The sequence below is a fragment of the Centrocercus urophasianus genome, unplaced genomic scaffold, assembly GCF_019232065.1.
Source record: "Centrocercus urophasianus isolate 14NV4802_14NV808 unplaced genomic scaffold, USGS_Curo_1.0 seq_22, whole genome shotgun sequence".
Lineage (NCBI taxonomy): Eukaryota > Metazoa > Chordata > Aves > Galliformes > Phasianidae > Centrocercus > Centrocercus urophasianus.
The window spans coordinates 12,676,700-12,690,003 of NW_024884778.1; the positions used below are offsets into that span (position 1 = coordinate 12,676,700).

At 36.5% G+C, this 13,304-nt stretch overlaps 1 protein-coding gene across 1 annotated transcript in view; it reads right to left on the reverse strand.

Annotated features, from left to right (window-relative positions):
• Positions 1-13,304, reverse strand: part of CACNA1D (calcium voltage-gated channel subunit alpha1 D) — a 165,904-nt gene that overhangs the window by 76,326 nt on the left and 76,274 nt on the right. The window contains exons 8-9 of the mRNA XM_042823828.1: positions 10,979-11,082; positions 300-469 (exon numbers count right to left, since the gene is read on the reverse strand). Of these exons, the coding sequence (XP_042679762.1) occupies positions 300-469; positions 10,979-11,082 (274 nt within the window). The remainder of the gene's footprint in view (positions 1-299; positions 470-10,978; positions 11,083-13,304) is intronic.

The window sequence follows — 13,304 nt, forward strand, 5'->3', positions numbered from 1 at the left end:
TGCACTAACTTTTTAGAGAATACAAATAAAGCAAGGTTTTTCAATCTGAGTAGGCTGAGTTCAGGCTAAGAGTCGTAAATGCACAGGTCAGAGGAAAATTCTAAATCTATTGTAAAATTCTGAATTCTTTTCCATAACTTCAAATATCAATATATTAATAGACATGATTGTTCTGCTAATAAACTTATGCAAATTTAAAATCAGAGATCAACACCAGCTAGGCTGCATTCTCCACAGTAACTCACTGAAAGCAATCAAACCATTCCACACAGAATCAGCACTGAGTAAAGAACACGTACTGTTCCGTTTGCCTTCTTCATCAGCCTCTTCATCATTCTCAGGATCAATGTCTTCTGCCTGTGTAATCCAGTCTAAATATCCCTTCAGGTCTTCTTCAAGCTGCTGCTTTTCACGTAGCTTCTGAAAGTCCCCTCGGGCCTTGGCTTTTTCTCTTTCCTTGGAAAATTCCCTATCAAATTCAGATAAAGCAAAAAAAACAAAAAAACAAAAAAAACACTAATTGTCAGCTTGCCAGGCATTTTGATCTAGGTCTTGACATTGCAGAATTACATACTGACATAGATAATGAACTGCATCAACCACACAGAAGATTGGAAAGTTTTTTGAAAACAAGACAGTGATGCAAAGAAGTCATGGCAAATCCCCATTGTACTGCACCAGAACTTTCGGAGATCTTATGATTTAAATGAAAATTAAACAAGATTCTTAATTCTTCCAAGACAGTTTATACACCACCATTTGTTTATGTGCTTTTATAAATAGCTTTAAAGATCAACTGTATAGAATGGCTAAGAAGATAAACTGGATTGCATGAATAAAGTGATTTCAGAGAACTGAGTTGAGTAACACTTTCAGCAAAAAGGAAATTCTGGCATTTAGTCTTAAAAAACTTCCTTCCTCTTCCAGCTATGGCTCACTGTCCATGTCCAAAGATACATACTCACTGCCAAATCTCATTCACAGAACATCACTAACAAGCTCTCTTTCTATTACACCAGGCAGAGATGCCTGTGCTGTTTGAAATCTGGATATTTTGCCCTATTACTCTCTGTAGTAGATCCTGGAAATTCTGTTTCTACAGATGAGAATTGCACCTCTCTTCGTGAGTTGAATCCTCTGCCTGGTTGCTCCCATCTCAAGAAATATACAGCATTTGACTTAGCCTAGTTTAGCTTTGTGATGTGGTCCGCTCCCTGAAATACCATGGAATGACCCTCATACTAATTTAGTCTTTGAGAAGCAAGTGCATAAAATGACCTTCTGAGCAGCCTTCCAACCTGAATCACCCCATGAATCTACAAGGCCCTTAGGTATGAATGTCTCAGGACAAATACCAAGTAAGCTCTTGCATCGCACTTCATACACTGACTCTTAAAATGCTCAGTCTGATACGCTGATACGCAATCTCCAAATGCATAACTCAGTTTGCTAGAAGGATCAAGCATTTTCTGACTTATCTGAGTATCAGCCTGTTTGATGAGGGGCAGATAACCATCTTTTGAACAAGGTATTAACTCAAGATTAAAAATTAAGCTTTTTCCAATTTAACTTATTTATCTTACACTAGATCTAAATAAATAAAGAAAATGGCTATAACAATTTCTATTACTAGGGATTTAAAACTCCTTAATTTACTGTGATTTTTCACTTGAAAATATCCCCTAATTAGCTCGCATTCAAGGGGAAACTTTTTAAAGCACTGGAAATGTCTTTGTTCAAAATTTAAAAAAATACTATGAAATTCCTGTGTTCAAAAGTGCAAGGCTTGCAAAATATTTGAACACATTAAACACAATCATCAATATGCTAACAAAATACAGAAAAATAATAGAAAGTTTTACATTTTTTGAAAATATTATTTCAGTTCCATGACATACATTCCGTATCTGGAATTCTCGATGTATACTCTTAGCTTTTCCTATTTTCTCTTATTTTATTTTCACTCTCTAAACATCATCTAAACACTAATTTCCTGCTTTGACATCAGTAAATTTAAGAGTTAAGCTTTTTCTATGCAATTGTTCAGAATGTTATATTTTTGTTATGCTGAAGAAGTAATAGAAGTTGAAATAAAGCTGCAAAATCTGAGAGGCAGACACTACGAATACAGCTAAGAACTACAACAAAACTTAGTTTTGGTACATGGAGACCATTCTGTTCTATCTGATAGCACCTTAACATAGCTGAAGAACGCCAGAGCTTGCTTTGCATTTGCTACCATTCGTCAAGCATCCAAGGGTGAGTTGAAGGCCATCTCTTCACAAAAACACTTGTGAGAAACAGCACTCAGCAGAACTCTACGAGGAATAACTCCTTTAATTCTTATTATTATTGTTATTATTATTATTAAGAATTTCATTGTTTTGACAGCTGAAGTCACATGCCTGTAAGAAATTACTGGTTTATGAGATCCTGGGTTTAGGCTCATCCTAGTGTATGAAGGATGCTGTCCTTTACATCTGACTGGGGCAATGTACCGGTGACTACACCAGCAGTACATCTGGAAAACAGAGCTATCATAGCATACTATGAAATCTGAAGCAATAATCTTTGCTAGCTTTTGCTCACTATTCTTGTTTTGTCCTTTGGTATCTTTCATTAGAGCGAGGAATTTGTGATTTGTGTGGGTAAAATAAAATGAAAGCTGCCGTTATTATATGAGAGTCACTGTAAAATGAAACAGTTGGCAAGGCTGCTACTTTGAACAGCACTTCACCCATGACTGAGCCCCCCTTTAACCTTGTCTTTATATTAAAATAGCTGCATGCAGAGGATTAAGCACAGTTTTTATACACACAGCTATCTATGACCTTTCCCTTCAATACAGCACAGAAGTCAGACATTAGTCTTGGTTAAATGCTGTGGCAATGTATCAGTAGAGAGAGATGTAGAGGTGCTTAATTTCCACAATGTTTAAAAATTTTAACTTAATTCTAAAAACCCAACTGTCTGCAGTGTCTTTGCTCAGCAAGAACCTACTGGCCAAACTGAGAAAAAAGGGCACGTATGGGCAGTGCAAGAAGGGACGTGTGGCCTGGGAAAAATGCAATGATAGAACCAAACTTAGCGAGGGATGTGAAAAATAATGAGAATGGACTCAACACGTAGATCAGTGCCCCATGATAAATGACAAGGGAAAGCTTACAATAGACATGGAAAAGGTTGAAGTACTGAATGGGATCTTTGCCTCAGTCTTCACAGCCAACCAGACTCATTGTGCCTTTCAGAACCTGGAACTTCTAGATGGGAGCTGGGGGAACAAAATCCCTCCCACAAGTAAGAGAAGAGCAAATCCAAAATCACCTCATGAGATTGAATGAGTATAAGTCTATGGGGACTGATGGCAATGCATCTCAGGGTCCTGAAGGAACTGACTGATGCAGTTGCCAAGTCACTCTCAATCATATTAGAAAAGTCACAGCAGTCAGACAAAATCCCCAGTGACTCTTCTCACACAAATACAAAGTGTAAGAGTGGAATTAAATTGAACTGGAAACGAAATGATTATCCTGTTAGCAGAGAAAACGTATTTTTTCCAAGAAAAAAAAAACGAAAAAACAAGTTAATTGAAAAAGTCTGTGGAGGTGAGGTGGAGGAGAAACGTTTGCTATTTAACACTGCTGATAAAACATTTAGACAATAAAATAGTTGGATATATAGACAAATACGCAGATTTTGGCTGTTTTCCTGGAAGGAGAAATAAGAGAGCTGCTTGTGCATCATTTCATGGCTACAGAGAGTGTAGGCTAGTTCCAGGGCAGAAAGGAAAGACTTCTGGTCATGTGGGCCTCATTAATCCAAGCATCATTAGACCAATGGCCTGAACTGGCCTCTCTGACTTTGATCAACCCAGTACTCAGCCCAGAAGCCTATGAAGATGACAGGCTTAGGAAGCTGTACATTAATTGTGTTAACTGGACCTCAGCAATGTAAATATTTGTTTTCACAAATGGCTGCAGTAGGGACTAATTTCAAAATAAATATTTCTTTTTGTTTTGATAAAGATGAACTAGATCTGGTATGTGAAAGTGTAAATTTGGGTGTTTTTTTTTTTTTTTTCTTTGTTTCATTAATCAACTTGATAAAAATTGTATTCAAAGAGATATTGCGACTGTGGTAACACTCATAAGGGTCTCCCCACTAAAATGTGATTTTAATCAGTCTCCACCCAAGTTACTATAAATTGAAAAACATTGAGAGGCTACTCTGATCTGACACACTAGCAGACATGAAATGGAAACCTGGAAAGATGAGTGCTGCTCTATCTCATGTGCATCACTGAGGTAGTCATGATAGGAAACAAGAAGTTCCACCTCTAAGTGTAAACTAGGATGACTCTTGGCTGGCTGTGTTACTGACCTTGCAAACCTATGCAGCCAGAATGAGAGAGACAACTCATCCCCTGCAGTATGTAACTTAATGTGCACAGGGTCTGCTACACAGAAAGTGTTACGGGAACGCTATATGCCAGTGTCACCCAGACGTCTTAGAGCCTTGTTCATTCACAGAGTCACACAGTCACAGAAATGTACTCACAGAAGTACAGTTTTGGCCACCAGACTCAGAAGAGATTTCACGCAGCAGTAACCATACCAACCAACAAATCAGCAGAATCACATCAGAGAACTCAAAGTGCACAGTGACACAGACAACAGCTCCTGCCGGGCCTACTGTGTAACCCAGGTGTAAAGGGATATTTTTAAAGGTGAAGTGACATCACATCTTTAATTACTAGACATTTGTACTTATTACCCCTTCTGTTGAAAATAACAAAAAATCATAGGCTGAATACCACAGAATTATTTCTGCAGAAATATAAGCGTACCAGAAATTGTCCTTGAGCAAAGATAATTGGGTTCGTGACATCAAAATGCAAACTGTTACTATCTATCTATAGTTATTTCTATACAGTTAATCAGCAGTTGAGAAAATGTATACTGTATAGAATATTGTGCCAAAGAGGCAGGGGAATCATCTGCAGGAGCAGCAAGATGAGGAACAATTGGAAAGAAGTGGCAATGGAGAAACAAAACTGAGTTTTGACATTTCAGACTGTATTTACATTAGCACTTTCAATGTGCCCATTCTGCCCTGAGAAGAGACCTGCTTGTGTGAGGGAGTTAAATTTTTATCCAGATGTCTTTTTTCTACTAAGCTTTCCCTCTGCTGTCAAAAGGAATCCTGTCAAAACCAGTTCATATCCCTTTTGCTGTAAGACTATGGTTGACAGTTCTCTGCCATTTTCTATTTTGTACATCATTATTCAAATGTCTTTTTCAATGATTTTTTTCTGTGTACACTGTAGACAATTCTTAGGTGTATCAGCTCCTCTGTACCAATTTATTTTACATTACATTAATTGACAGATGTTGCTGGCATTGACATGCATAAGTACGTACTCTTAGCTTTCAGAATCACTACATACATTACAAATATTACTGTGGGAAAGAAATAGAAAAAATTAACATTCTCTTAGAAACCTAGAAGACTTACATGTAGGAAGATATATACAAGGACATGTCAAAGCTCATGCTTTTGTGTCCTTTAGTAAAGCAATAAATTCAACGTACAGAGATTCATTAAGTGTGTTTGAAAGGTCTTACTTGTTCCCATGGCTACCCCAAGACATACTAATGCTGCCAGCAGAAGATGCTGCCAGCAGAAGCCATCCCCTAACGATAAGGGCTATCCTGAAGAATAGATTATCATGCATCATTAAAAGCAATGCCTCTTAATAAATAAGCTATGAAGTTTTATCATTTACTATTTCCTCAGTTCATAGTAAAACAGAGTAATGCATGATGAATTACAGGCATCTTTATTTAAATTTTCAACATGCCTTTAAAGGTACTTTCAGGGTAGATGTGTCTCTCTCAATTCCTGCCTCTTTTATGGGGCAACCCTTAACTTTGTAATTTCTAACTTAACTTCCTAGTCTCAGCCTTCTGTCTCTTGCTCTGGTGGTCACAATACACCCAGGTCTTTTATCCAGGAATATTCAGAGATCTGCCCTCAGCTCTCAATTTCTGCCTGGTATTATAAGTTCAGAGAATACAGATCCCATTTATGCCTGATACAGACACAGTGAGTAACAAAGCCACACGTAAAAGCAGGCTCCTGAAGAAGTCCATCACTCTTTACCAAACTAGAATTGCTGCGGAGCTACGTAGTTGTAATTTGTACTACCCCATCAAGCATCAAGTTGCCCTAAAGCTGCACTGCCCAGTCCTCAGACCCTAACCAGAGGAATTTTTTATTTTAAAGAAAAAGAAGTGTACTCTTGTGTGTCACTTACAGGCTGAACACCCTGTCTGCTGTTAGCTCAAAAGATCTGGCAATCAAAATAGAGCACAATCATGTCATGACAACTTGTGATTTCCAGTAGCTAAAACAATCATTCAGAACCACAGGCAGCTATAAATCCATAATGTGAACTGGCAAAATGCAGGCCAGCCCAAGATAAAGAAAATGCAAAACAGTCTGAGGAATGTATTTGCAGCTTTTCAGTGCTACAAGTAAGCATTTTGATCCACGTTTCTATATCTTATATGAATTCAAGATTGTGAAAGATCAGGTAATAGTTCCAGGTGGCCGTGTAGATTCCCAAAAAACTCACTCCAGGTACATTTCTGGTATTGGATCTATGTCCAGTTTTTTCTAGTGTGCTTAGGGAGGAGTTGTTCATCAGGTCTGTTCTCAGGCTAGAGCTAGGCTTCTACAGAGCCCTCTGTTGAAGTGCAACTAAGAGTCATTGCTAGAACCTTTTCCTAGAACCACATCTATAGGTGTTCAATTGCCATTTCTAGAGCACTCATCTGGAGATGAATCTTGCCAACTATGAAGCCCTTTCCCTGGTCTAAAGCCAGATCTTGAGGTCTTTTCTAGAGCTGGACTCAGCTTTGATTGCCCAGTCAATTTCTTGGAGCTCCAGCTACAAATTCTGGAACATTTTCAATAGCCCATCCTGACGCTGTTTTTTACGAAGGTCATTTTGAGGGTTTTACCTAAAAATTCCTTTAGAGAGGTGGATCTACAGCCCCTGCCTGGAGTGCATCACTAGAGCTAGAGCTACTAGAATTTACACATGCACTTGCTGGAACCAGAACCATTTCTGGTCTTTTCTAAAGCTGGCTCTGTAACCATTTCTGCAATAGATCTAGAAGCTGAGCTGGATGTGGTAAAATTTCTGAAGCCTGAACTGGAATCTTTTCCCAGACTGCCTTTTTCTGCATAGCCTCTGCAAACCAACATAGCTGTTCAATTGAGAATTCACTTTGAGAATGATGTGAATAATCAGACTAGTGACTAATACAGAGTATGAGAAAGGGAGAATTTTGAAAAAGACAAGCTAACAAAAAAGCAGTTGTACAACCTTCAGCCTATGAATTCTCTCTGTTCTTGTTATTCAAGAGTGTATTTAGAAGATAAAAAAAACTCTATAGACAGCTTCCTTCCAAAAATTTAAATATTTACTCATAATATTTCTCTTAATTTACATATCTACTATTAAAAATACGCACTGAGTTTTTATGAGTATCATCTTCAGTGGGTAAAAGCGACATGGATAACCAGAAAATACTCACCTTCAGAAAGGGCTACGTGTAAAATGAAATTTCTCCCAAACCATCATTCTCCTCCATTTCTACAGTATCTACGTGAAACATGCGGTACACAAGAGGCAGTACAGAAACACAAAGGGGCAGATGGTCACAGAGTAACACAGGGATGCAAAGAGAATCAATGAATGCTTCAAAACCGCAAACAGATCAGAGCAGCAGATTTAAATGTATTGAGCACAGCTGTATATTACAGGAACTAACACTTCCATACAGAAAAACTGTATTAGGCATTCAGATTCCACTTACAAAATCTGTATGCAAAGCCATGCTTTTCAAGTCAGTTGCCATAACTTTTTGCATTCTTTGATTGGTTAAGTAAAATTTAACTTTGTAGTTTTATCATAGAAGAAATTTCGTGCCATGGTTTGAAGAACACAAAACATAAAAGCTAACTTAAATAACATAAAGAATGCAAGTGTTACACATTCAATGCCTGATTCAGAATTATATATACATATATATATACACAGCTTTCCACTAATTAATACAGATACATCCACAAAATGTTCAGCATACCCAAAAAATTTAGACAAGTAGGTGTAAATACATAATATATGGAAAATAGTTATATGTTAAATATAAATGCATTCAGTGACCAAATAAAATCCGTGCAACTGTTCCACACTGGTCCTCATCAGTTTCAAACACGGTCTCCAGGACATTTTCTTCTCTTTTGTACCAATTATTACTTTGATATAATAGGTGTCTTTTATATCTTTCAGGGATACTCACTTCCCCCTTTCTCTTTCCCCACTCAATGTCAATTTTGGTGGTATTTATACATCACAAATCTCAATTTGCTTGTATCATTTCCTTCAGCATGGAAATCACGAACAGCAGACAATCCATCAAGCACTCTGAATGCTCAACTGACACTGCAATTAGTGACACCATGGCAGAAAACAAGTTCAAGAATGAAAGAAATTATAAATCTGAGTACACATGCCATTTGCTGCTTCTGTTTGAGTTCACCCAAGTAAAGGCAAGGAGGTAAGGGCTCTAAGAGCCCATTAGAACCCTATGGATCAAGGAACACCTATAAACCAGGGGAAATTTATTTTCTGAAGAATGGAACCTTACTAAGGGACACCTTTTCCCCTATTTTATTAGAACAGTGGCTCTAGAACAACTTCATAATTCCAACAGACTTTCCTCACCAAAACCGTATCTTTGCAATGGAAGAAAAGCTGCTGAAAGAGTACCAAACTGATGCCTTAAAGTTTATGTTAAAGGTATCTGAGTCGTTAAATCTAATGGAATTGCAGAGGGATGCAATCAAAAATGCAGTAATTTATCTGACTTACTCAATTTTTAATAGCTTTGAAAAACTGCCTTATTAAAATGCAGAAACTATGCAGTGAAAAAAGTAGCTGGTGTGTCAAAATGGTGCAAACCTTATCAAATATTTTAAACATATTAAATCAAATAAAGAGCCTAGCTGTATGGACCTCTCAATTTCCATGGCTTCAGTGGAAGAAGTGAACATGTGCATCAGCACATAAATCTGGCATTACTTTCTCGACAACTTGCTTTTAAAAAATTAAAAAATCTGAGACCAGTAGCAATTAATTTGAGTCATGCAAGGGAAAAGGAAAATACTAATTAACTGCTCTGACAGTACACTTTTGCGTGACAGGAAGAAAACTAACTGCTCCTTTTGACCTTCTTAAGGTCCAGTGAAAGGAAATGTGAAAACCTAATCCACTAATGGCTTTAGTGGAAAGTCAGACAGCAATGTTAGGTAACACTACCAACAGGGGAAATAAATCATACAGCAACTACCCTGGTTTTTTTGTCCTTTTCTTTCTTGCTTGTTTAGTGAGGCTGTGATGCAAGAGCTAAACCATTCATTTTGCAACATTTGACATGTTTGTCCCTGAATAAAACAAAGCCTATATGGCTGCATAAATCATCCTTTATATAAGGGTGGGCCTTTATAAACCAGGGTGGGCCATGGAAAGAAGAGATAAATTAGAAAATAAACTGATATGCTTTATGTCTACCCTTTTGCTTTTAAACTCCCACTTTATGAGTTGATTCTGAAAGTAAGGTAAAACCATGCCTTCCCCAGTTTCTTGTGTGCAAGTAGTCTATCACAGACAATCAATCCGATTTTAAAAACCACATTGTAGAAACACTGACTAGATAAAAATGCTCTTGAAACAAAGTCATCTTATCAGCAATTGGAAATGTTGTTTCTGATTGCCTGACTTCCGGGAATATAATATGGCATTATATAATTCCTTTCAAATCTGACGTATGACATGGCAAAGCAGTGAATATGATTGTGCATACAATCAGCAGTCTGATGACACCATCACTTCCAAGGCTGCATTCAATGCAAGACCAATTCTTCTACTGGCTAACACAGCTGTCACAGCTGGCCTGATGTTGCCAGAACGATACTTTTTGTTTGTTTGTAATTCATAGCTAATCCACACAATTATAATCGGGGTTGGCGGTTGGGCTTGATCATTTTATAGGTCTTTTTCAAACTTCACGGTTTGAAGATTCCAATAATGCACACAGTTTTCAAATGCTAGCAGGATTTTTAAAAATACATTTACCTAATTTGGAGTTTCCCCAGCTCAACTGTGTTGCAAGACAGGAAATGGCAAAAGAAATAAAGATGTAACTTCAGAAAGGGGGCTTTGTTGGAAAGAAACCTTGCATACTGTTGACATATAGTTTTAAAACCTATTATGCAGCTACAACAGATTCCACTTCAGCTCTTAGTCAGAGTCTGTAGTACACAGAACAATGAAGTGCTATAATGTCTCTCACTGACAAACATAATAAATTGATATTTGATTATTGATAAATATATTAGCTTGCTGGTGCAAGTTATTACAGCAGTACACAACAATACAAGTACTAAATATTTTGTGTAAGCCAGTCATACTCTAAGACAAATCTTGAAGCACCCCATTAAAAAAATTTTGCTACATAACTAGTAAATGCAAAGAGAACTCCAATGTATTTACAGCTTTTTTTTCTTTCTTTTTTTTTTTTTTTTTAAAGCAACTTTCAGAAAGAAACACCACTATATGTATAGGGGAAAATATTTGTACAAGCACTACCCATACCCGTGCTGAAGTATTACTGAATGTGGAGATCAGCACCTCACTTAATGAGTATTTTTGGCAAGCATGGTGAACGTGATGTCAGACAGATACAAGCATTAGGATCACACAGTTCAGTCCAAAGAGCAAACACTGGTAGAATGACATAAGAATCTCAAGTACATGCAAAAGAAGCCATTGCTGAGAAGCTTGAGTAAATGCAGAGGCCATCTTACAAGTAGCAGTAGCATACACAATGTTAACTCAACTGCTTACCCACTAAGTACACCAAGAACCAGGTTAAGTACGAAAAATGAGCCAAGGATGATAAGACTAACAAAATAGATCCATGGCCATTCACATCCTATTGCATCATTTACCTGTAAAACGTAAGGAAATAAGTTATGATTCAGTCATTCATTAAACAGCAGAGTCCTTTTTGCAGCTGCCAGATCACGTAGGTGTCAACACTGAAAGTTTTGCATTTATACAGTTCTTAAAACCAATTAATTTTTCTTTAATTTTATTACTCACCCAAATTATACCACAGATGTGATGCCTTAGAAGATGAATTAAAATATTTAATTAAGCGCAGGAAAATGTTCAGTTCTTTTTATACTTTTGCCATAAATATGGACACGAAGATATATATACTAGTATGTCTAACTGATTTTAGTGTTTCTTATCTTTTATGAAGGCTACATAAAACTGTTTCTGTTCTAATTAGAAAAAAAAAGAAATACTTATTAAAAAAAAAATCATGGCAACTCAAGTCTCACCTGTATGAAAACAACCTGTGTGTTCATGGCAACTGAATTCAGGACTCTGCCTTCATGATGAAAAAGGTGTATGCTTACCCGCTCAATACACCAAGAACAAGATTTAGTACGAAAAATGACCCAAAGATGACGAGACTGACAAAATACACCCATGGCAATTCAAATCCCATAGCATCATTCATCTGCAAGAAATAAGATGATCTTATAGAGTAGATCTCTATAGTAACAGGAACTAAGAGGCAGAGAAACAGAATTTAATCATTCAGGTGAGATAGCATTCTCTTCATTTTTCAGTACTTTGAGAAGGGGAACAGTACAAGAAAGAAGGCACTGGCCATGTTTAATTAGCATTCCTAATATGAACGTGAAAAGAAAGTACTGAGAGAACCTAGTTTTCAGACTAAAAACACTATCAAACATACAAATTGAGTATTGCAACAGTTCTATTCTCTAATGCCAAGAAAAGTACACCTTGGATTCCAAGTTAATTTACGCTTACTAGGACTGTTAGTTCACATATATCTTAGTAACATGAATGATCCTTTGAGAAAAGAAGTACTGAAATGCATTTCCACAGGACAAGTAATATATTTTTTTTCTGCAAAATGACATTTCAATTTTTTTTTTTTTTTTCCTGAAAAGCTACATCTGGATGCATTCAGATTTTTAAAAACATGAACAGAACTTTACACAAACGAAGAACTGAAATAAAATTTTATAAACATAACAGAAACGAGGAAATATCCCAGAAACACTTCAGAACCAAAATTACACCAAGATCAATGTTAAATGAAGTTTAAAAAGTGCTGTGGTTGCTGTTTTTTTTTGTTTTGTTGTGTTGTTGTTTTTTTTAAGTAAGGTTGAATTTCCTGAAGTTTAGATGCACTATTTATCAATTACACAAGTTTTTCTATAGAGACCTTCTCCAGTGCCTAATTTTAGTGAGCTCATTGCATCTGTGAGGTAGACTCAAAAAACTTATCCATGGATCCATGGACATCTTAGAACACTTGTTCAAAAAAAAAAAAAAAAAAAAAATCACATGTAAAACACAGGAAAATTGAATGTTTCCTGTAATTTTCAGATGCAAAAAGACATTTCAGTACGTTACAAACATAAATTCTGATTTATACCTTTTTGGAAATATTTCTCACATCTTATTTTTGCGTTAGATTCTTCTTTTTAGCCATGAGATTCAGGAGACTATAAGAACTCTGTGAGTACTTAAGACCAGATATGGTATTGTAGAACAATTTACAAGGAAACCCTCTTCCTTTCAAGTGAATGCTGTCCTCAGTCTGTTTGTTGCATCTGAAATTTGTGATCAGGCTTTGAGCTCTATAAAAGCTCAGCTTTAAACCCTGTCATTAACATCCTTGCTGAAATTGGCAGTTCCATATTACACAAAACCTTTTCAAATGGTATTTCTAATTTCATTCTTTCTATCTTTTAAAAATCAGTTTCAGTTTCTGCAAGGTGATGCAACGTACAGCTAAATGTAAGCACACACACTAAGTCTTTGCAGATTAAGGTCCGTAGGCACTTTTCTTCAATGGCGATCTGTCACAATGACACGTCACACTATCTAAATTGAGACTTCCAAAGTAACCAAAAGAAGATTCTTTTACTTAACTCCTTCACTTGTCCTCTAAAATAACTTCTGTGTACATCTACAGTTAAACTGTTCTAGAAATCAAGCTGAAATCCTGAGAAGCAACCTAGAATTACTTACTCGATAGCAAAATACTAATAATAGTAATAATAATTTTAAAATTGTGAAGTACGTATTTGATTTGGATATTTTCCTTTTAATTTCAATAAAA